The 24,487-nt window shown below is 41.4% G+C and overlaps 1 protein-coding gene and 1 pseudogene across 2 annotated transcripts; one reads left to right on the top strand and one right to left on the bottom strand.

The window, feature by feature from the left end:
* The first annotated feature begins 583 nt into the window (after nt 1-583).
* Nucleotides 584-13,662, top strand: LOC115113489 (midkine-B). Of its 2 annotated transcripts, none has more exons than XM_029641226.2 (5): nt 584-721; nt 11,271-11,338; nt 11,527-11,697; nt 12,401-12,562; nt 12,673-13,662. In XM_029641226.2, the coding sequence occupies exons 2-5, from the start codon at nt 11,272-11,274 to the stop codon at nt 12,699-12,701; spliced, it is 429 nt and encodes a 142-aa protein (XP_029497086.1). In that variant the 5' UTR covers nt 584-721; nt 11,271; the 3' UTR covers nt 12,702-13,662. The 2 variants fall into 2 exon arrangements, with proteins under 2 accessions (XP_029497086.1, XP_029497085.1); XM_029641225.2 differs by having other exon boundaries at nt 586-721; nt 11,271-11,353.
* A 1,521-nt stretch (nt 13,663-15,183) lies between these two features.
* The window catches only part of LOC115113487 (activating molecule in BECN1-regulated autophagy protein 1-like), a 172,359-nt pseudogene continuing 163,055 nt past the window's right edge, over nt 15,184-24,487 (bottom strand).

Below are 24,487 nucleotides of genomic sequence, written 5' to 3'. Positions count from 1 at the left end.
CCTCCTGGCTCACACGTGGTGTTTATAAACGGCTCTTATCCAGGGTCCCTATCTAATGGCAGCTGTTGTGTGACAACAAGCTCTCTGGGTACATAATCAGGGTGGCCAAGAATTCTAGGTCTAATGATTGTTCAATCCCTCCTGTCCTCCTGTAAACCATTTACTGTGGTGGTGCTGTTAAAACATTTATGATGCATACATCCCTAGGCATTCTGTAGGCACCATAGAATAGTAGTATCTGTCTATAGTAGGTAGTCTGAGCATATCATTCTGCTTTCCTTTCTCTGTGATAATGTCTGGTGGTGAAATTGGAATGGGTATATAATATAGTAATCAATGTTTTTTTTAATGTTTTTTTTATTTGTAGGCATAAAAAAAGATTTGTAGCAACAAGAACACTAGAATAATGACTGTGAAATAATACATCTAGGGATTCACTAGAATAAAACTTCAAAAAGTTAGTGTCCTAGACGAGTGGTGCACAGGGGTTGGGGTTACGTCTCTTGACCCGTAATCATCACGTGGGTTGGTGATGTCACGAGGTGGTTAATTTAATGTGGCCCTAATGTTACCAGCTCAAACTAGTTTTTGAGAAACAAAGGGGAGGGCGACAAATAAGAGCAAGCGGGCCGGGCTAGAGGTATTGGAGGACTGTAAAAAATCTATTGTGGCTCAAAGTAAGACCATAAACTCTCGCCAAGAAGTACGATCAAAGAAACAAGTAAGTTATATGTGTATTTGTCCAAATGTATAGTGATACAATTATGTTACTTTGTATCACCCAAATCAACATTATCATTACTCACTTTTAATAGTTAAAATATATAGTCTCCATCATCGGAATCCTCTGGGGAATAACTGTGTAATTTCTCAATTGGGAAATCTAATTTTTCTTGGGATGATTTATTTGTGTGTATGTTTCTTTATTTAGTTGTTCTTTTTAGTTTTATGGTCTTTTAAATAATTTATGCACCATGTGTTGGCTTTACTGCATAGATTCATAACTTTTGCCAGTAATGAACACACAACTTTTGTCCCATACACGCGATTTGCGCAAAAAAGCGCAGTGGCACTGCGTATTGGCATAAACTTTCGTTGAATCAAAAATGTTTAATTGAATCTTAAATATGAAGTCAACGATTGAACTAACTTTTTTAATTCTACAACTTTGCAAGCGGTTCTGTTTAGGGATCTGAAGAAGTTGTGGCCAAATTACGTTTTTTTGCTTTGCTTTGAGTTTAATAACTATGTTAGCTATATTTTGCACTGTGTGACAACGTCCTCAGGGGTGACACATTCTAGTGTTGATGATAAGTAGTGGGGGGGGCTCTGTGCTTCTAAATGTATGGTCTCACTACTGTAACTATTTTGAGCTATGATACTTGAGTTTGGAAGAAAGGAGATAAATCCTGCGAAATCTAATAATATTGTTTTATATAAATTATTATGTTTAGTCAATTACTATTTCAGATGTACTTCTACATGTCTTTGTTCGTCTTAAAGTAAAGCATAAGCATTTATTCCACAATTTGAATTGTGTTCAGGTTCCAGAAATCGTTTGCTTTCTGTTTGGGCCAATGAATGGATTTTATGACCTGAACACTTCACTTAAGCCGTAACTAACTGTAAGTGGCTATGGATAAAAGCTTCTGCTAAATGACTAAAAGCAAAGTCAATGTAAACATCCCCCACCTCAACAATATGAGCATTGAAATCGACTCTAACCTCAAGTACTTGCATTCACTGCTATCCACTCCACTCAAGAGTTGTTCTCCTTTTTTGTGTTTCACTGCCCAGGAACTTTTTTTTTACCTGACCACAATTTATGGCTGCCCCACCTATGTTTGCCCCATCCAAAGTAGTGGCTGTGTAAGAGGCTGTAAAAGATGATTTGCAGTCAGAGATAACGCTCAAAGTGACACAACCTTAGAGAGATGAAATGGGGAAAAGATAGTCCTCAGTCTGTTGTTATCATTGTTTTTTTCCCCCAGTTGTATTTTAGAAAGTTATTGGGCACACTATATGCAGCTAGTGCCTCAGGGTTAGGTTTTTAGAAATGGAGGAGGGGTAGCATGGGGCTTTGGAGCTTGTGTGAGCTTGGCAGATGGACCTCGAGGCAATGGCACAGATAATCAGGGGAGAGAAAACAGCTTTGAAAAGACAGGGAAAACTCTATCCTGGCTATTCAAATGCACCATTCAACCTGATTTCAGCGGAGATTTGTGGGTGTGTGGCCCCTCTGCTATTCTCTCACTGATCATGGAGTATGTCATTGGTTATGCTGAAATATGAAGGAATGGGAAGTAAGTAGGCCACTGTCTCTTTTAGAGAATAAGCCATTTTGTCATGACTGCCATGCCTCAACTAGAAGGGATCCCATTTTCACGTGACTGGCGGCAGGGAGGATGTTTAGCTGTCGACAATGACGTTTTAGTAGATAAAGTGCAGTCATACTATTTGAGCCAGTAATGTGAATCATTCTGTCCTTGCGCTGTTTGTCCTTGACGGCCAGAATCCACCTACATTTTGTATATTTGATCAAATAAAGCATGTGATTCAGCCATTTGTTTGGCCACTCAGTGTTCCTTCCTGAAGTAGGCCAGGACATTCTGGGTCTTTGTTAACTGTCTTTCTTTAGAGTGACCCTCTACCCCGCAGCTTCTCTCTTAGTGGGCATTCCATCCTTTTTTTGTTGTTGTTGCGGTCAGTGACTTTTCTGAGAAGACGAGGAATGCTGCTTAGCAGTAAAAACAAGAGTGACTTTATGCTGTTCAGGTTCAGTGTAGTCCTGCTTTCCATGTGTTGTTGTTATTGTTTCGTTGTAGAACTGATCTCGCAAATCTAATGTTGTCTATTTGACCTTAGTGATCTAGGACCATTATTAGAGGTAGCACCATTTGAGTCAATCGAAATATGATCTTTACGGTATCTGATCCAATTTGACTATTTGTTTTGCTTTCTGCCAGGCAATGCATATTATGTTTATCCCATTGTGTGAATGAGTAGATGGTGGAAGTTAGTTGTGGTGGGGGTGAATAGTGGGCGATGTTTCATAATGACATGTTTATAGTTGGGAAAGGAAGATCTCTTACACACAGATACCTACCTATTCTAACATTCCTGTTACAGCTGCAATTACTGATGGATAAAAATGACTGGCACGGATTTTTTTTTTAAATAGCAATGTTTTGTAGGCATATTTTGCAAATGATTGGGCATGCTAGCTCTAGTAAACTGTGGTATTTTAAGATGACCTTTCTCCCAGTATGCTAAGTCCACATTCAGATGTGTGGAACAAAGACCCTGCATGGGATATCTGTCTAGTGGCCCTTTAGAATGGAGTGAAAGGAGACCAGGAAAAGGCTCTGTTTTGATACAGGGTGTCTGCATTCGTAAAGAACGATAAAAGATTTTGAGGGCGCTCCGGGCCTCACCCTTGGCAAGGCTCAGTGGGTTAGACGAGGCCTGCTGGGTGTTGTTTCATCAAAGACAAAAGTGTTGCCTGGAGTAGCCCCTCGACATTTATGGCCAGGGGAAGAATGTCATTGGAACTGCTAGCTGGTGCGGAAAAAACAAGCCAGCTTTTACTTGAAAATGGAACTCTATCATTTTTTTTCAAGTGATACAAAAAGATTGCGATTCAGTGAGTGGTGGGAGTTGAGAATGGGGAATTTCCAGAGATTCGTGGTTGCTTGGAGTGTTTAATTATGCTCACTGGCAATCAACATTTAATTACTGTTTTTGAGGACAGAATACAGATTTACTGGGTCAACAGAATATTTGATCAATTGGCTTGAAGACGAGCAGCAAGCGTATGTGCCAGAGGGCCGGCTGTCCTGGCCATTGTGAATCACTTTCATTCGCAGTCCTTTTGATGAGCAGTCAAGTAAAGAAACAACACTTTCAGAAGCCAATTGTAGAGTTGCCTGATACAACGATAGTGCCTTGGTAGATTCTCCAGTAGACCAGCTCCCTGGTGAGTGAGTAGACGGATGCCACTCATGGCATTCTGCCTCACACGAGGCGATGGTTCAGAGATATGATAACCTCTAATGGATCTGACTTTTCCAGTGAGTTGTTGATTCATCATCTGTGGCTGACCTTTCTATCCAAGGCTGCCCGCAGGCAAGCAAAAGTTCAATGTGAGCATACTGCAATGTGAGCGGATGTGGCTACGATCCCTGCTCATCTTCTGGACATATTGGCTCAGGCACAAACCAATGGAACAAATGTTGCCGTTAGATTAGTAAGTTGCGTGGGTGACGGGCATTGCACAAGGGTGCTGTTCATCAGAGACTTCCCAGCAAACCGGGAACCTTCGCAGGACACTATCTAAGATTACCGCTATGGCGACGTGGGGGGGGGAGTGGTGGGTGCTGACGAAAGACTCAAAGACTCGTAAAGGAGTAATACAGGCCTAGTTCACAAATGTTGTTGAAAATCTATTTATATGCAGTACCATATACAGTACCAGTCAAAAGTTTGGACACACCTACTGAATCAAGGGTTTTTCTTTATTTTGACTATGTTCTACATTGTAGAATAATAGAATTAGTGAAGACATCAAAACTATGAAATAACACCTACGCAATCATGTAGTAATCGAAAAAGTGTTAAACAAATGATGACAACTTTGCACACTCTTGGCATTCTCTAAAGCAGCTTCACCTAGAAAGCTTTTCCAACAGTCTTGAAGGAGTTCTCACATATGCTGAGCATTTGTTGGCTGCTTTTCCTTCACTCTGCGGTCCAAGTCATCCCAAACCATCTCATTTGGGTTGAGGTCGGGTGATTGTGGAGGCCAGGTAATCTTTCTGTATAGCACTTTGTGACATCGGCTGATGTAAAAAAGGGCTTTATAAAAACATTTGATTGACATGATGCAGCACTTCATCACTCTCCTCACAAATTATAGTCCCACTAAGTGCAAACCAGATGGGATGGCGTATAGCTGCAGAATGCTGTGGTAGCCATGCTGATTAAGTGTGTTCTGAATTCTAAATAAATCACAGACAGTGTCACCAGCAAAGCACCCCCAAACCATCACACCTCCTCCTCCATGCTTCACGGTGGGAACCACACATGGATATCATCCGTTTACCTACTCTGCATCTCACCAAGACACGTCAGTTGGAACCAAAAATCTCAAATTTGGACTCATCAGACCAAAGGACAGATTTCCACCAGTATAATGTCCATTGTTCATGTTTCTTGGCCCAAGCAAGTCTCTTCTTATTATTGGTGTCCTTTAGTAGTGGTTTCTTTGCAGCAATTCGACCATGAAGGCCTGATTCACGCAGTCTTCTCTGAACAGTTGATGTTGAGATGTGTCTGTTACTTGAACTTTGAAGCATTTATTTGGGCCAGAGTTAACTCTGGGTCTTCCTTTCCTGTGGCAGTCCTTGAAAGCCAGTTTCATCATATTGCTTGATGGTTTTTGCGACTGCACTTGACGAAACTTTAAAAGTTCTTGAAATTTTCCGGATTGACTGACCTTCATGTCTTAGTGTAATGATGGATTATCTTTTCTCTTTGCTTATGTACAGCATATATTTATTTATTTTTTATTTCAATTAACCAGGAGGTGCTGCAGCACCCCTGCTTCCTGTGGCTATGTCCTTGGAATGTTCTCCCAACATTCACTAACATTTTCTCAACAAAAAAAAGAACACAGAACCATTCCCCTAAGGTTCTCATTCGGTTGCCAGGGATTGTAATAACACAATGTTCCGGTAACGTTCTTAGAACATATTACCGCAAACAAAATGTGGGAGCAATAAGAACTGGTTCTGAGGAAAGATATACAGAAACGTTCTGCTGATGTTGATGGATATGTTATTCAAAACCCCCATGACAACAGGCAGGGAATATTCCTACAGTGGTCTAAAAAAAAAGTTACAGTATGATATGATGGTTCTAATAACGTTCCCTGAAAAATACTACAGCAAAAAAATGTTGGAGCAATAGAAGTAGTTCTAAAAACATACTTCAGCAATAATGCACTTAGTTCTAAAAACATACTTCAGCAATAATGCACTTACTTCTGAAAACATACTTCAGCAATAATGCACTTAGTTCTAAAAACATACTTCAGCAATAATGCACTTAGTTCTGAAAACATACTTCAGCAATAATGCACTTAGTTCTAAAAACATACTTCAGCAATAATGCACTTAGTTCTAAAAACATACTTCAGCAATAATGCACTTAGTTCTAAAAACATACTTCAGCAATAATGCACTTAGTTCTGAAAACATTGCTGCAATGTTCTGCTAACTTTGATGTGTAATGTAACATCATTATACTGTATGAAGTTGCCAAACTTTCAAACAAATGGCATTCCAATCTTTATCACATCATTATATCTTGATTACGGGTGTTGTCCTAACAAATCTACAAGAATGGTAATGAAGTCGATTTGAACATGCAGTCCACCATCTTCAAGCCCTGTAGGACACTTACTTTGCTGCACCACCAGGCGCGTAATGTTTCTCGTGGATCCTTCAATTATGATCCAAACTATGGCTATATGTCGTAGGACATATGCACATCTATATACACCTCGCCGCAATCTGCCAGGCAACAATTGAACACGAATTCTGAAATCAAGTTTTGTCGGGAAAATAAAAGTCAAAACATCCCTCCTTTACAGCATAAGAAGAAGATTGGAAGAGAAAGAAATAATAGAGGATACTTCTTTTTCCGATTTTGTTATCCTGTCTTTTGCAAAGACAAAGACCACAACCTGGAAATCAGAGTAAAGGTGTAAACAGCTTTATATTTCTGTCAGTCACATCGCAGTGGCGCGCGGTCGATTCATTCCAGGGATAGCACTCCAAAGGCCAGGTTTGATCCCTGCTTGTGACTATCAAAAAAATACGGTAAAACTATGTTTGTACAATAAATGTCTAATAAGTTATGTGATTCCAAATAATTGACATATGTGTTTCTACATGGATTTCTAACTTCCTCAACAGTAAGATAACACTAACACAGGAATGAAACCTCTATGGACTGTTCAAAACTTAATTTGATAATTCTGGGAACACTGATGGTATGTTTTGTGCACCCTGATACGAACATTGTAAGAATGTCATCAAAACTGGACAGATTTTGTGTTTTGGGAACCTGTCGTGTCATATCCCCCACAATATTCCCATAACCTAAATAAATGTTTTAGGGACATTTAAAGAACTTTTTTTTAAAGTATAACATCAGGTGAATGTTTTTTGCTAAAATATATCATTCTAAAATAAACATTGCATAATCATCCACAAAAGTGGACCGTTTTTGTGTTTTGGGAACAGATCTTTTGTCATGTCCCCACAATCAGACGGTTCCCACAACATATGAAACATTCTGGGAACCATTAAAGAACAGACGAAATGTGTTCTGGGAACGTTCTTGCGACATCAAGCAAATGTTTCATACAAACATTGTATAATCATCAGCACAACTAGACAGTTGTTGTATTATGAGAACATTTGCTGCAACCTAACAAATGTTCTGGGAACTTTCACAGAACCAATTTTGGTTGGCCGATTTGGCATCTTAGTTGGTGTTGTAGGAAGATGCATTGTAACATCCACATGACATATTGTGAACAGCCCAGAATGTGTCATCTTAGTTCCCTGCTGCTGTGTGATCTCAATTGTCTGTTCTCAATGTCTTCATTGTTTGTGTTCCACTAGAAGGATTTGTGTATTTTGCCAGTCGTTAATGATGGGTCCTAATTAATCATAACCAACAGGCTATGGCACAGAAAACACTCATCCTTTGCCTTGAATGTTGATTGCATGTCACAAAAATGAACTTCATAATATTCCAAACACTTCTTTTGCATAACGGGAAGGAATGTTTTGGTTTTTATTACCCTGGGAAGCAGATTGATTGAACAAGGACCCTAATCTTTTGATGGGGAAGCGTGAAATACTTTTAGATTCCCACCACAAAATCAAGGATTTGGTATTATAGGCAACCTTGTTTTGGGTTATTGAAATCAGATTTTTGAGTTACTCTTTGTGGGTGTTCTTCAAACTAATACAAGACCTGTTTGTCCCGGCACATCTCTGAGCTCTTCTAACCCAGACAGAGACATGCAGTTCCCCTGTGTCCCACAGAAGAATGGCTTCAAACCAAGCCTCTTCCACCAAGGGCGACCCTGTCAGGGCGACCCCTATCACCTCCCAGCAGGTGGGTTAGCCTTCACCATGGTGATCTGGTGCTGCCGTCCATCCCCTGCTGCTAGCTCTGGGACTGTTGGCAGAAAGAATAGACATTAACTCAATTAAGTCAGAGAATAAATAGAAACTCAGAACTTGACAGGATAGGAGGATCCCTTATAGACATCCATACATTTCAGAAATATAGGGCTATTTCTTTATCTGTGAGTTGCTGCCCTCTTCTTTTGAACTATTAAAAGCTGAAATCTGTAAAGGGGGAAACATTGCCACTGTTTGCCCCAGTGCCTTTGTTTTTAAGGGTTTAGCAGAAACATACCTCAAACAACATGACCAGCCTAGCTAACCTGTAAAGTATGGTTGAATTTGGACACATTGTGGTGCTGTTGGACAGGAAAAAACATTCATGCAAGCTCATTGGCTCATAGTTGCCATATTGTTTCAGCTAGTCTTGCATCCATAAATGCTATATACCAAATTTGGTCCCAATCGGTCCAGCGGTTCAGGAGAAGAAGGTGTTAAAAATGGTCCAAAATACATCAAAAGAATATTGTATTGCATGATCAATTTGATTTTGAGTTCTGATATTTGGCAAGTGTAGTAAACAGTACCGAAGTAACTGGTCTTAGGGCTACGTGTCAAATTTTTCCTGATGGTGGCACAGTGGGCCCATAGCTGACCCCTGGCCATTGCTGCTTGCAGCAATGTATTTGATTGTTTTGTTGATGAAACAGAGGAGCGTGTAAGGCAGCGTGGTAAAAAATAAAATTCTCGGTACATATTCTGGTTTTCCATTGCAAGTGCAACGATGTTCTAGTAAGAAAAACAATGTTCCTGGTTTGAAGTAACTTTGTTGTTGTAATAGCCCAATTGGATATGACAGTTTCACCCTTCACGGATTTCAGCTTTAAAAGGTCTGCACAATGCAATGACCAGAACACACAAAGATAGGAAGCGCTATTGTGACAATGAGATGACATGAATTGTGTTCAATGTGTCATCAACATAGATACAGTTGAAGTCGGAAGTTTACATACACTTAGGTTGGAGTCATTAAAACTCATTTTTTAACCACTCCACAAATTTCTTGTTAACAAACTATGGTTTTGGCAAGTCGTTTAGGACATCTACTTTGTGCATGACACAAGTAATTTTTCCAACCATTGTTTACAGACAGATTATTTCACTTATAATTCACTGTATCACAGTTCCAGTGGGTCAGAAGTTTACATGCATTAAGTTGACTGTTCCTTTAAACAGCTTGGAAAATGCCCGAAAATTATGTCATGGCTTTAGAAGCTTCTGATTGGCTAATTGACATCCGTCAATTGGAGGTGTACCGGGTGGATGTATTTCAAGGCTTACCTTCAAATTCAGTGCCTCTTTGCTTGACATCATTGGAAAATCAAAACAAATCATCCAAGACCTCAAAAAAAATTGTAGACCTTCACAGGTCTGGTTCATCCTTGGGAGCAATTTCCAAATGCCTGAAGGTACCACGTTCATCTGCACAAACAATAGTATGCAAGTATAAACACCATAGGACTATTCAGCCGTCATACCGCTCAGGAAGGAAACGTGTTCTGTCTCCTAGAGATGAATGTACTTTGGTGCGAAAAGTGCAAATCATTCCCAGAACAACAGCAAAGGATCTTGTGAAGATGCTGGAGGAAACAAGTACAAAAGTATCTTTATCCACACCGCCATGAAAAATCCAGACTATGGTTTGCAACTGCACATGGGGACAAAGATCGTCCTTTTTGGAGAAATGTCCTCTGGTCTGATGAAACAAAAATAGAACTGTTTGGCCATAATGACTATTGTTATGTTTGGAGGAGAAAGGGGGAGACATGCAAGCCGAAGAACACCATCCCAACCGTGAAGCACGGGGGTGGCAGCATCATGTTGTGGGGGTGCTTTGCTGCAGGAGGGACTGGTGCACTTCACAAAGTAGATGGCTTCACGAGGAAGGGAAATTATGTGAATATATTGAAGCAACATCTGAAGACATCAGCCAGGAAGTTATAGCTTGGTCGCAAATGGGTCTTCCAAATGGACAATGACCCCAAGCATACTTCCAAAGTTGTGGCAAAATGGCTTAAGGACAACAAAATCAAGGTGTTGGAATGGCCATCACAAAGCCCTGACCTCAATCACATAGAAAAATGTGCAGGCAGAACTGAAAAAGCGTGTGCGAGCAAGGAGGCCTGCAAACCTGACTCAGTTGAGTCAGATTGTGGAAGACGTTTGACCCAAGTTAAACAATAATTATTGTAAACTTCTGACCCACTGGGAATGTGATGAAAGAAATAAAAGCTGAAATAAATCATTCTCTACTATTATTCTGACATTTCACATTCTTACAATAAAGTGGTGATCCTAACTGACCTAAAACAGGGAATGTTTACTAGGATTAAATGTCAGGAATTGTTAAAAACTGAGTTTAAATGTATTTGGCTAAGGTATATGTAAACTTCCGACTTCAACTGTAGATTTTAGTTTTCTAACATATTCCTGGCACTGCTTGTCACAAAATAAAATGTTGTATTTTGTTTGGTGTTCATGTTGGAAAACGTGTTGTTTTGAGTAAGGGGAAGTGAAAGGGTGGAGTGAGTGGCTCATGACCCATTGATCCTCATTGCTGGTTGTGTTCCTCACAGTTGGTTTGATTGACCCTAAATTGAGTCATGAGATCATAGGAAAAAATCAATGTAATATTTCAGCCCTCTCACATGTATTTTCCCAGTTCTCACTCTCACATGCTCGAGTGTCAAGCTTTAAAACTGTTTAATGTAATGCATTTTGTATAACATGATGTGTTTTACTCTTTGACCATAATCCCTTATTCACCTTTCACCTCTAAAGTACAGAACCACTCATTGTGAATTGGTTTGATTATAGCTGGTAACGATCAACAGTTGACCTTGATCGTGCTCTTTCAACTCTCATCTCAATTATAGACACACAACGGAGGAACATCAGCTTGACCTTTGGAACAATATAACCTACATAATGGCAACATTATTTCTTGTGCCACAATTGTTAATGGCGTGTTTTTTTCCCCCTCTTTTTTTCTTATTTTCTCTCCAGTATGCGGGGTTTGTTCTCAACAGCTGTGGTGCTTATGGTGGCCTTGATGATAGTCACCACTGAAGCAGGTAAAAACAAGAAAGGTAAGGGATTTGCTATGTATTGCTTTAATTTGCCATGCACAGTTGTAGAATTAGCATGACAGTTGCACCGTTCATGAGGTTCATAAAGCCTCAGTTGGAAACCTGTCCTTACTAACGACTAATTATAATATTGCTGATATTATTTCTGTCATCTTGTTATTTTTGTTTCGCAGAGAAGGGGAAAGGGGCCAAGGGTGGTACCTCTGACTGTGCTGAGTGGCGCTATGCTAGCTGTGTGCCTAACAACGGAGACTGTGGAGTCGGTGTCAGAGAGGGCACCTGCAACGACCAGATGAGAAAACTGAAATGCAAAGTGCCTTGCAACTGGAAGAAGGAGTTCGGCGGTAGAAATTATACATTGATAGATGATTCCATTTCCCTTGATATGCCATATAATTCTCAAAGTGTAAAGTGGTGGTCAGTCAATCAAAAATATAGCAAACATTTCATGCATAGCTTATTACTACATAATTAGAATTGTATCATGTCATTTCTTAGTAAATACCTAGTAATTGACATAACCAAAAAAACTATAGAACTACATTATCTTCAGACTGTTCTATGATAGCCTGACGACTTCTTCCGCTGCTCTGTCGTTCACGACATACTTTAGTCTGAGACTGCCATCATTTACATTTACATTTACATTTAAGTCATTTAGCAGACGCTCTTATCCAGAGCGACTTACTGGGGCGAGGGGCATGGGGGGGGCGTTGTGCAAAGCAAAGTCATCAGCGATTGGATTGTATCTAACCAATCAGAGTATCAAAGCCAATGACACATTTTCAAACCATCGCTTTCCCCACATGTGTTCTGGCTCTGGACCAAACCATCAGTTTCTGGACCAATCAGACAGCCCAAATATGTTTGCATTCGGTGAAGGGTCGGGGAGGTACTCAGATCCAGACTCATTGCGGGGAAGAACCGAACGTATGTGGACGTGGCGTAGCGTTTGGCCAGAGCAAGGAGTCTGGGTAGCCAGGCAAGCTCTATTGTGGTGTGTTCCTGATACTCAGCGGTTTTCCCTTTTGACCTTTGCCATTTCAGCTGACTGCAAGTATAAGTTTGGCAGCTGGGGTGAGTGTGACACAGCTACTGGATCCAAGAACCGGTCTGGAACCCTGAAAAAGGCCCTGTACAACGCAGAGTGCCAACCCACCATCAAGGTGTCTAAGCCATGCCCCGCAAAGACCAAGACAAAGGCCAAAGGTAAGAAGTAGACATTTAAGTCATGTAAAAAAGTAACATTCCTATCCCCAAATGAGTACGTCATATTGAGCAAGGAATCTATGATGAATTGACCCTATGGCTTCCCACAGGAAAGAAGGGAAGAGGGAAGGAGAACTAAAAAGGTGGATGAGTCCACATTGAACAAGTGATTGGTTTGATTTTATTACGCAATATCCTTTGCTTTTTCAACAAACATAATATGCACAAGTGAATTATGAGATGTCAAATGGGCCTTTCCTTCAAATACAGTATAACAAATGCTAAATGTCTCTGAATATTGACCAAATATCTCACAAATGTAGACAAACACAATTCTTTTCACATATTTCCAGCTGTCGGTGGCCTGGCAACTTAGCCCGCTTGTGTTCTGATATTTCCATAATGTTAGTAAGATTCCAGTTCTGGACATGCTGTATTATGCAAGAAACAAATACTTTGACCTCACCAGTGTTCTTGGTCTACCTAACCCTTGTGATGTGTAACATTTTCCAGAGTTTGTTGTATTTTTTTTCACCTTTTACATTAGTTCAACTGGAGTCAAGACCAAGCTCCTTGTTTGAGATTGTTTCTTAACCAGTAGATCATTTAATAATATGCTTGAGTTTTTTTTTTTCAATTCAAAATGTTCATCTTACATTGTTGTGATTGCTTTAGTTTTCTCTTGACTACCAATTAGTATTACTAACAGAATTGATGAGTGGATTTCAATTGCGTGTGCCAATTAGTAAAAGTAGAGAGATGCAAAATCAACAATTTTTCTAGTCAACTGAGGACCGTCAGCTCAACGTGTTTCATGTACAATACAAAGCTGAGATTGAATGCTCATGAGAATGCAGTCATTGTCTTTGTGAAGATAATAGTGGTATTGTTAAAACAATTAGTTTTATAATATATATACTTCAAAAGGTGTCAGGCGATTTTGAGTTGAACTGCTGTGTTCATATTTTTGCAAACACACATGCACACACCTTCGCACAGTTCATCTGTACTCTCATTTTTGTAATTACTGTCATTATTATCACACAAACCCTTGGAACAGAAAAAAATCAACCACTTTAAATAAACTCTCTGAATTTTTACTATTGGTTGTTTCGTGTTTTTTCTTAATAAATGTTTGTGGCAATTTAACTTACTACATTTATGCATTTAAAGAGAGACTGAATCAAAACAACTATGTCTCTTGTTGAAAATGGCCTATGTGGCATCAATATGTGTCGGAAACATGTATACTAGTGTCAAAATGTACTACAAAGTGTAAATATGATCATTTTGGTCATAAAGTCAGTCTCGTCCCAAACTGAGATTTGCGAGATTACTAGGAGTGAAGGGTACCTAACAATTTTCCTTCAGTTGGGTTTATTTCATTCCTGCCCACAGCTGGCAGCACCCGAGTAGTGCACAGCACACTGGCCATTGTACATTTGGTTTCGAATTTGGATATCCCTATGGGGCTAGTTAGGGACCATCAGTAAACTACACAATGTACATGGGCTAGTTAGGGACCATCAGTAAACTACACAATGTACATGGGCTAGTTAGGGACCATCAGTAAACTACACAATGTACATGGGCTAGTTAGGGACCATCAGTAAACTACACAATGTACAGGGGACAATATTTTTAAATGTCAATAGCTCCAAATATCAATGACATAAAAACCTCAAACCAACTATAAATTGTAGAAATGCATATACAAATATTGAAAGCATTTAATGAGAACTAAGAGGTGTGCAACATTTAAATATTTTCCCATTTACATTGTGTAATATATTGATGGTCCCGAACTAGTCCCACAGATAGACTAAAGTCAAACCAACTTTGTAACAGTCACACACCGTCTGGCTGAAGCTGATGGGCGAAATAAGTTGGCTAGCTTGCTAGCCTAGGCCAGGCTACTTCCAGATACAAGACCTGGTCAGACTGTTTCATATTATCTAGAAGGGTGAGTGACTGTAACTGTGTAGGGTTTTGGCAAAGTGAATGTACAAATGCCTCCCACCTGCAAAAACACTTAAGAGACACCCACATCAAAGCACGCCTTCAAGATCCAAATCTCATTCTCAGTTTCATTTCCTAATGAGTACAATTGAAACCGAGGCTAAATCAGTATGTTCAGCCCCCTTTAATAAGAAATGGATTTCAGGAACTGTCATGTTCACTACTATGTTACTATTGACCTGTAATATCAAGTAATAAAATGTCAAATGTCAGGCGGTGTCTCATTATTATTGCGTCAAAGAGGCATGGTTGAATGAGTACACCAAATTACCTTTAAAACAGGGCAAACCAGTAGATTTGTTATAAAGCCCACAGGGCCTTGCTGAGTGCATGACCTGAATTTGTGCTGCTGTGCTTTGGCTCTGAGGGTCTCCTGCTGGATCCGGTGCTCCCCTGGGGCTCTCAGCACAGCCATGAGCTCATACTGTGTCACTGATCGGTCACCGGCCCCGGCTCTCCTCCCATTGTCTCCAACAGATATCACTACCTGTCAATGTTAACTCTATTCCATAGTCTGACTGGTAATACTCGTGGCGTGCAAAATATATTCCATTAATACTGTATATTAAATCAGAAAGCATATCAAATCATTTAAAATACTATTCCAATGGTACAAGATCTTTTATTAAGCATTAGAAAAAGATACAATCCTCTGTACACTGTCTCTGGATAGTTGTTTTAGGGGAGGGGCCATACTACAGGAAACTGTGGTCATGTTTTACACTCTCTCTTTCACCCCTTTTTTTGGGGGGTCACTAATCCCTACTTTTATGCATTTAGCTCTTTGTTAGAAGGTCCTTCTTTGAAAATGCATTGAACCAGTTAGATAAGCTAGTAATATTACCCACCTAATCATTGGTGTGACCTCATGAATATGGATATAGGCTGGGGAGGTACAAGCGGGACTTCACACATTGTAATCCAACATGGAGAATAGTGGCACATTTACAAATATAAGGGACTTAGTCACCAAAAAACAACGGGTTACATTTTTTCCCCCAAATTCCTGACTTTAAATCAATTTAGAAATACACTCTTAATATCTCTTGCATATACATACAGTTATATATATATTTATATATATATATATTGTTTATATTCAATTTGTAAAATTATGTGTAAATCACAAACATAATACAAGAGAGGTACAAACATTCAGATATGAAATGAGAAACTGCAGTTTTTAGAGCATACAATGGCCTTCTATTTACACATTCATAATTAGGCAGGAGATAACATAGAAAATATGTTTAATACTCTCGAGATAAGTATCCCCTCTAAACAAGTGTTTTGTATTTTGTACCGGCAGTTCCAGTCGCAGTGAAGGCCAAATTTAAAAACACAACACTTCCATAATTGTGAAGCTGGCAATGAATTAAAGCTTTATCGTTGCCGGCGGGTGTTTCTCCTTGTAACGTAACGACACGATAAATGAATTGTTTGGAGCCGAACACTGGTTGTTAACTTATGCATTGGCCTTGTACTGCCATCAACAGTTTGTCACGTTTGAAGATCAATTTGAGCAAAACATATACATCAATATTTTGGTCAGTGGGAGGTGAATGGATATGCATTACAGTACTTTCAGGGGTAACAACGCATTTCAAGTCACCAGCAGCATGTTGACGTACGTGCTACTAGCCTTGAGGTTAGACAGTCTGCAACAACAAAGGATCCATATCGTCTTTGTTCTCCATATCATGTCGTGACCACATTGCTCTCCATATCACATTATGATAAGGATTCACTGATGTGAGGGAGTGCCTCCATCTCCGTAAGGACTTAATCAATTCTAATTCCCCAAGGAGGAGGGAAAGGAGGAAATGGATAGTTTAATCGGACATTTCATGCTCGTTTCCTTTGATACTGTTGCATAAAGGAAGATTTCCAAGCTCCTTTTTAATGTGTCTTTTGCCGTACACCCAGACATTATGTAACACTGCCCTCACGGTCTCTGATTTTGGTGGTGGTATCTTGGAGAGGGATGACTGAAGTCTTGGCCCTGGCCTTAGTCCACAGACGTTCAGCTGGGCTTTTTGAAGATTGTTACCACGTTTCAGTGGATACGAATTAGTCCTTGTTGGTCATCACAATAAGGGTCCAGGGGGGAAAAGAAAACAACTGAGACATGTTTGGACTCCATAACTTTGGCTGATCTCAGATTCTTCGTTTGCCCCATCCTCACATTGGCCATCATACTCATACTGTATCATTTGGACGTAGCTAAGATATTACTATTCTTCTGTGGCTAAGACATCTCCGAGGAGCGTTGAGTGTGACATAAGTTGAAAAACATGACTGTGGAGGCTCCCTGTGGAGGCTCCCTCCTCCCGTTCTCTGTAACCACTCAGCCCTCCAGATGTCTTAGTAATATTACCCCTCACCATATGTATGCTCCAGCTCATCTTGTTCCAATATTCTTATACTGGCACATGAGGAGATTCTTAAAGGTCTTCTTGAAGGTGGCGTTGCAGAGGGCGTAGCACGCTGGGTTGATGGTGCTGTTGACGTAGCACAGCCAGTAGCCAATGGCCCACACAGTGTCCGGGACACAGGAGTGGCAGAAGGTGCTGATGAGCACCATGACATTGTACGGGGTCCATGTGAGGATGAAGGCAAGCAGGATGGCGAAGATGGTTTTGGTCACCTTTTTCTCCCTGGCTGCCATTTGGCGCTTCCTCTTCACCTGGCTGCGGGCAATACTGGCAAACTTGCGCGCCACCTTCCGGGGGCGGTTGACTGGGATAGAGTGGGTCTCGCCCCCCTGGATGGGGGGCTGAATCTCGATGGCAGTAATGCACTCGTCACCAGCCTGCTTGGTTACAATCTTGATCTTGGACCATTTAGAGGCAGGGTTGAGTTTAACGGTTGCCGCTGCAGGTGCAGGTTCAGGTGCAGGAGCAGGTGCTGGAGCAATGCCAAGGCACCCCTCGGAAATGGCTTCACTGTTGGCCCTCCCCTTGGCATTTTTGGGGGCAATGCTGGCTGTGCTGGAGCCATTGGAACTCTCTTTCTCTTCTGGATTGACACTAGCGTCAGGCTTGGTGGAAACAACAGACACATCAATCTTGCCATTCTTCACAGCTTCACCGGTGTTGCAGGACTCCAGACTGGGCTTGGGGGACGGGTTGTTGTTATTCTGTCTGTTAAGGATGTGGCTCTTGAGTGGGTTAGGTATCTTGAGGCCCTTCTTCTTTTTCTCAGCCTCGGGCTTCTGCTTGGACACCCGGCTGCGGCTGGCCAGAGAGATGTGGATGTAGAGCACCATCATGATGACCACAGGCAGGTAGAAGGCAGCGATGGCTGTGCCGAAAGTGACGGCAGGGTTGGAGAGAAACTGGATGTAGCACTCTCCTGGTGGAACCGTGCGCTCTCCAACAATAAACTGCCAAAACAGGATAGCAGGGGCCCAAAGAATGAAGGAAAGAATCCAGGCACCTGCAATCATCAGCCCAGCCATTTTGGTGGTCCTTCTGGCTGGATAGCTCAGGGGCTTGGTGACACAGAAGTAGCGGTCAAAGCTAATAATAAGAAGGTTCATGACAGAAGCATTGCTCACCACGTAATCCAGGGCCAGCCACAAGTCACACGCTACAGGTCCCAGGGGCCAATAGCCCACAATGATGTAGACAGTGTAGAGGTTCATAGAGAACGCACCAATGATAAGGTCTGCACACGCCAGGCTAAACAGGAAGTAGTTGTTGACCGTCTGGAGGTGCCGATTTACTTTAATGGAGAGCATCACCAGGATGTTGCCTGTGACAGTGACAAAACTAAGGGAGCCTGTAACCAGGGCGATGAAGACCATCTCCACGGCTTTGTAGGGGCTTCCCATCTCCTCCTCCCCCACCACACAGGTCTCATTGGTGCCAGAATCATTACAGCTGAGGTTGGCTGACAAGACATCACTGGAAATGTTGCTCAAAGAGCCTGAAAAGGAAGCACAATAACAACAATATGTTAATTCTGGATGTGTAGTGTAGGAGAGTTTAAAAGGTTATTCCATCAAACTTCAAGTTATTAGAATAGTACACAATGCAGAACAGAACAACCAGGTTAAAGGTCAGTGGGCTAAGGCCGGGAACAGGAATATTCCAAGTTTGGACAGAAGGGGGGAGTCAGATCGCTATGATCGGCAGGAACTTTACTTTTGGTGTCTATTTTTAATTGTTGCGCTACTAGTGCTGCCTGTTGATGTTAAGTAGGCAGCTACAGTAGCTGAATGATGTTAACATCTTCGGGTTTCATTTCATTAAATGTATTTGATTTCATTTGAGTGCTTATGTCACCTACTAACACCCTGGTACTACCTGTAGCTCCCGTTCTCTGCAGTCTGAGAAAACACGGAGAGAGAAAGGTATGTGTTGCAGATTACTCCTTTGTAGAAGTCCAATGACGTGAAATAATTAAAACATCCCAAGGTTAATGCCGTAGATATTGTTATAAGGGAGTGTGAGACTATTGAAACATGTAACATTCAGAGTTGTATTGTTATTATTAATATAGTTTACAGAGCGCTAAAATGTATTGCTGTTCTAGCTAGCATGCCTTTCTGTGATGCAAACGGTTAGCCGAGCTGCCGCCTGATGCTAGCGTTGCATTATGGGAGATTTAGTTTTAGCCCTCTAAGGTCTGAATGGGATAAAGGCGATTCCACGTTGTAGCTTGTTTGTATTACAGTGTTTTTGTACACAAGTTGTTGTATTTTAATACTGTCAACACTGAAATGGATGTGTGTTGTGGGATGTGAGACAGGATATGTGTTTTACCTTTTTTCATGCTCCTGTATAGAACAACTCGTCAGATGGTGCATTGGAGACTGATGTGTTCCTGTCCTGTCTTTTCACAATACTATTGCAGGCATGGTTCTATTGTCTAAGAATTAAGATTATACATTCTTTGTATTAAGGACCGGTTATTATTTTATACTATACATTATGGCTTTATGTGTGAATGTGATTGTGTGAGTCTGAGAAAACACTGAGAGAGAAAGAACTTGTCAGATGGTGCATTGGAGACTGATGTGTTCCTGTCCTGTCTTTTCACAATACTATTGCAGATCGACATAAAAGCCAAAAAGACAGCCGTGGTGTCACTCTTCATTTCTTGGTTCTCCTGTGGTACATATAAAGACCTCTACATTAGCACAAATCTCCCAACATATCCACTGTTATGTAACATCTTGCCCTCTGCGAAATGCTCTTCGCCAAGACATTTAATTCTTTGAAATGGAATACACGGTATGAAAGTCTGAAAACACAAGAACATAATACTATATGTTTTTACTTCTAAGCGAAGAATAGCCTGGTTGGGTGTTCATCCTTGGTTATGTGTTCTGGTTTTATGGTCATGTGCATATGCAAATTAGTATTTGCATTGAAAATGAGATATTGTGAGCTAGTGAATATGCATGCCTGAGTTATTTTACAGATACTTCAGTTTACCTAGCTTCAGAGGTGTGGACTCAAGTCACATGACTTGGGCTCGAGTCAGACTCGAGTCACAAATATGATGACTTGCAACTCGACTTTAACTTTAACACCATGATGACTTAACTTGGACTTGAGCCTTTTGACTCGAACTGACTTGATACCCTCCCCAAGCCCAAATATAAAAAATGATGCTATTAAAAAAGGTGTGCAGTGCATCAACTCTTCATTTAACGGATTACAGTTTGAATCGGACAGCAGCCAAACAAATTGTGCCAGCTGAGAAAAAGTTGAGCGTGGCAGTGCAGAGGAACGTCGGCGGGTGAATTCAGATGGAGCCCTTGGAAAGATGATACCCCAAATTATTGTTTTCGGATATAAAGACTAACGCTGTATCAACAAAAAAACACATTGTAACTTGCAAAACATGCGGGAAGAAAATGACAGACGGAGGCGCAACAACTTCCAACTTTGTTCGACATTTGAAGCTGCACAAAGAACGGTAAGTCGTGGCTAATATAGCCAACAGCTATATAATTTATAACTTTGCTAGTGTAGCATGCAGGCTAACGTAACGTTAAATCAATGAGCCTGCACACAGTCAGTCAGTGTGGGAACGTGATCATTGCACCCAAGATTGAGCTACAATTGGCTAGGCAGTTGGTAGCCTAAATCCTGACTGATGTTACTGCTGTTCCTAAAACCATTGACATATGTTTGTCTACTGTAACCACACACAGAGAAGGTGTGTGTTTGTAAGGTTGGGCGATTGTGTACAAGCCTACAGTGCCCGATTGTGATCCTCAATAGTCGGGGGGGGGGGGGGGTCTTTGTCATGGCTACCCATGTAAAATAGCGGCAGAAGAAATGGCAGCAGTTTTACGGGCGCCCAACCAATTGTGCTATTATGTGCTTTTCTTCGTGTTATTTGTAACTTATTTTGTACATAATGTTTCTGCAACCGTATCTTATGGCAAAAAAAGAGCTTCTGGATATCAGGACAGCGATCACTCACCACGGATGAGACAAAGATTTTTTTCTACAACAAGGAGGACGCAGAGGACATTCTCCAAACATCCCACAGGGCCGACATCCCCGTTATTTGCAAGAGGAAGCGACGCAGGTACAGAGGACAAAGAGCCAGATGCCAGGTCAGGACCTGGAGAAGGCGAGTGTGAAAGCTGCCGTTACCGTCAACACCTACTAGCCAACGTGCAATCATTGGACAATAAATTAGATGAGGTATGATCACGAATATCCTACCAACGGGACATCAAAAACTGTAATATCCTATGTTTCACGGAATCGTGGCTGAATGATGACATGGATATTCAGCTAGCGGGATATACGCTGCAAGATAGAACAGCACAAGAAAGAGAGAAGAAGAGAGGGGGCGGTCTGTGCAGCTGGTGCATGAAATCTAAGGAATTCTCTAGATTTTGCTCGCCTGAAGTAAAGTATATTGTGATAAATTGCAGGCCACACTATTTGCCTAGAGAGTTTTCAGCTATACTTTTCGTGGTGGTTTATTTACCACCAGAGACAGATGCTGGCACTAAGACTGCACTCCGTCAGCTGTATAAGGAAATAAGCAAATGGGAAACCACTCATCCAGAGTCGGCGCTCCTAGTGGCCGGAGACTTTAATTCAGGGAAACTGAAATCAGTTCTACCAAATTTCTATCAACATGTTAAATGTGCAACCAGAGGGAAAAAACATCTCGATCACATGTACTCCACACACAGAGACGCATACAAAGCTCTCCCTCGCCTCTATCCTCCTGATTCCTGCTTACAAGCAAAATTTAAAGCAGGAAGCACTAGTGACTTGGTCTATAAAAAAAGTGGTCAGATGAAGCAGATGCTAAACTACAGGACTGTTTTGCTATCACAGACTGGAACATGTTTCGGGATTCTTCCGATGGCATTGAGGAGTACACCACATCAGTCACTGGCTTTATCAATAAGTGCATCGAGGATGTCGTCCCCACAGTGACGGTATGTACATACCCCACCAGAAGCCATGGATTACAGGTAACATCCACACTGAGCTAAAGGGTAGAGCTGCCGCCTTCAAGGTGCGGGACTCTAGCCTTGAGTCTGTAGCCTTGAAGTGCTTTGAAAGGTTGGTCTTGTCTCACATCAACACCATTATCCCAGAAACCCTAGACCCACTCCAATTTGCACACCGCCCAAACAGATCCACAGATGATGCAATCTATATTGAACTCCACACTGCCCTTTCCCACCTGGACAATAGGAACACCTATGTGAGATTGCTATTCATTGACTACAGCTCAGCGTTCAACACCCATAGTACCCTCCAAGCTCATCACTAAGCTAAGGACCCTGGGACTAAACACCTTCTTCTGCAACTGGATCCTGGACTTCCTGACGGGCTGCCCTTAGGTGGTGAGTGTAGGTAGCAACACATCTGCCACACTGATCCTCAACACTGGAGCTCCTCAGGGGTGCGTGCTCAGCCCCCTCCTGTACTCCCTGTTCACCCACGACTGCATGGCCAGGCACGACTCCAACACCATCATTAAGTTTGCAGACGACACAGCAGTGGTAGGCCTGATCACCGACAACGACGAGACAGCCTATAGGGAGGAGGTCAGAGACCTGGCCGGGTGGTGCCAGAATAACAACCTATTCCTCAACATAACCAAGACTAAGGAGATGATTGTGGACTACAGGAAAAGGAGGACCGAGCACATCCCCAATCTCATCGACGGGGCTGTAGTGGAGCAGGTTGAGAGCTTTAAGTTCCTTGGTGTCCACATCAACAACAAACTAGAATGGTCCAAATACACCAAGACAGTCATGAAGAGGGCACAACAAAGCCTATTCCCCCTCAGGAAACTAAAAAGATTTGGCATGGGTCCTGAGATCCTCAAAAGGTTCTACAGCTGCAACATTGAGAGCATCCTGACTGGTTGCATCACTGCCTGGTACGGCAATTGCTCGGCCTCTGACCGCAAGCCACTACAGAGGGTAGTGCGTACATCACTGGGGCTAAGCTGCCTGCCATCCAGGACCTCTAAACCAGAGTGTCACAGGAAGGCACTAAAAATTGTCAAAGATCCCAGCCACCCCAGTCATAGACTGTTCTCTCTATCTACTGCATGGCAAGCGGTACCAGAGTGCCAAGTCCAGGACAAAAAGGCTTCTCAACAGTTTTTAACCCCAAGCTATAAGACTCCTGAACAGGTAATCCAATGGCTACCCGGACTATTTGCATAGTGTGCCCCCCCCAACACCTCTTTTTTATGCTGCTGCTACTCTCTGTTCATCATATATGCATAGTCACTTTAACTATATCTACCTGTACATCCTACCTCAATCAGCCTGACTAACCGGTGTCTGTATTATCTCTCTACTTTTATAGCCTCGCTACTGTATTTAGCCTGTCTTTTTACTGTTGTTTTATTTCTTTACTTACCTATTGTTCACCTAATACCTTTTTTGCACTATTGGTTAGAGCCTGTAAGTAAGCATTTCACTGTAAGGTCTACACCTGTTGTATTCGGCGCACGTAACAAATAAACTTTGATTGGATTTGATGTATTTCCATGGAAAAATAAAGTTTATTTGGAAAGTAATAAATATATATATTTGTAAAAACATTCATGATTTGCATAAATGTAATATACTATCTATTACTCTTGTTAAAAATATGAAATGGTATTACATTTGTTGAAGAGCACATTATGACTCGAAACTCAAAGTTTAGGACTTGAGTCTTGACTTGAAGCTTAACTCAGTCTTGCCTGTCTTGACTTGGGACTTGAGTGCTAAGACTTGAGACTTACTTGTGACTTATAAAACAATTACTTGGTTCCACCTTTGCCTAGCTCCCATGAACAAATTAGCAGACAAAAGGTTTATGACATGAACATGGGCCTGGACAGCATTCTTGGTGAATTGCCTTGGGTGAAGAGAGTTTCACATTGTATTGCTCCTCAGTGATGTATTCTACAGCATGCTCTGTGCAGCTGTCTGTTCATTCAATTAAGACATCACAGAGAATTAAATTAAACACACCACTAAATATCAACATCTCTTTCAGGTCATTTAGATTGACCCAAAGGTTCATTATTTAAGCCTCTCTAAAGCAGTTGAGTTAGATGTATTTTAAGGTATTTCCCCCTCGCATACCAATGAAGAACAACAGATGGAAATACAGAAGCCGAGCCTGCGGTGTGACATTGATGTGTAAGAGAATGTGACTCGGAGCTCAAATTATCATGGATAACTATCTGTGTCAGCAATGGATCCTCCACATTAAATACTGAGGTACTGTGAATATAAAAGGCATCTCCCTAAGTTTCGTCATCGTCGGCAAACCACCCTGATACTCAGCTGGAAATGTTCAGTTGTCAGCCAACTGTAAATCTTTGTAATGCAAACAGAAAAGTTACAGGGAGTAAGTTCCGGCATAAGACACTTCTGTTAAAGAATACTAGCTTCAGGAG

The sequence above is a fragment of the Oncorhynchus nerka genome, linkage group LG28, assembly GCF_034236695.1.
Source record: "Oncorhynchus nerka isolate Pitt River linkage group LG28, Oner_Uvic_2.0, whole genome shotgun sequence".
Classification (NCBI taxonomy): Eukaryota; Metazoa; Chordata; class Actinopteri; order Salmoniformes; family Salmonidae; genus Oncorhynchus; species Oncorhynchus nerka.
This window is presented reverse-complemented; position numbering and strand designations above follow the sequence as displayed.

Bases quoted from the DNA above. Each gene is read 5' to 3' on its own strand.
- LOC115113489 (XM_029641225.2), top strand. From the start codon at position 11,272: ATGCGGGGTTTGTTCTCAACAGCTGTGGTGCTTATGGTGGCCTTGATG. The intron at 11,354-11,526 runs GTAAGGGATTTG...TTTGTTTCGCAG, and splicing joins AGCAGGTAAAAACAAGAAAG to AGAAGGGGAAAGGGGCCAAG. The intron at 11,698-12,400 runs GTAGAAATTATA...TTGCCATTTCAG, and splicing joins CTGGAAGAAGGAGTTCGGCG to CTGACTGCAAGTATAAGTTT.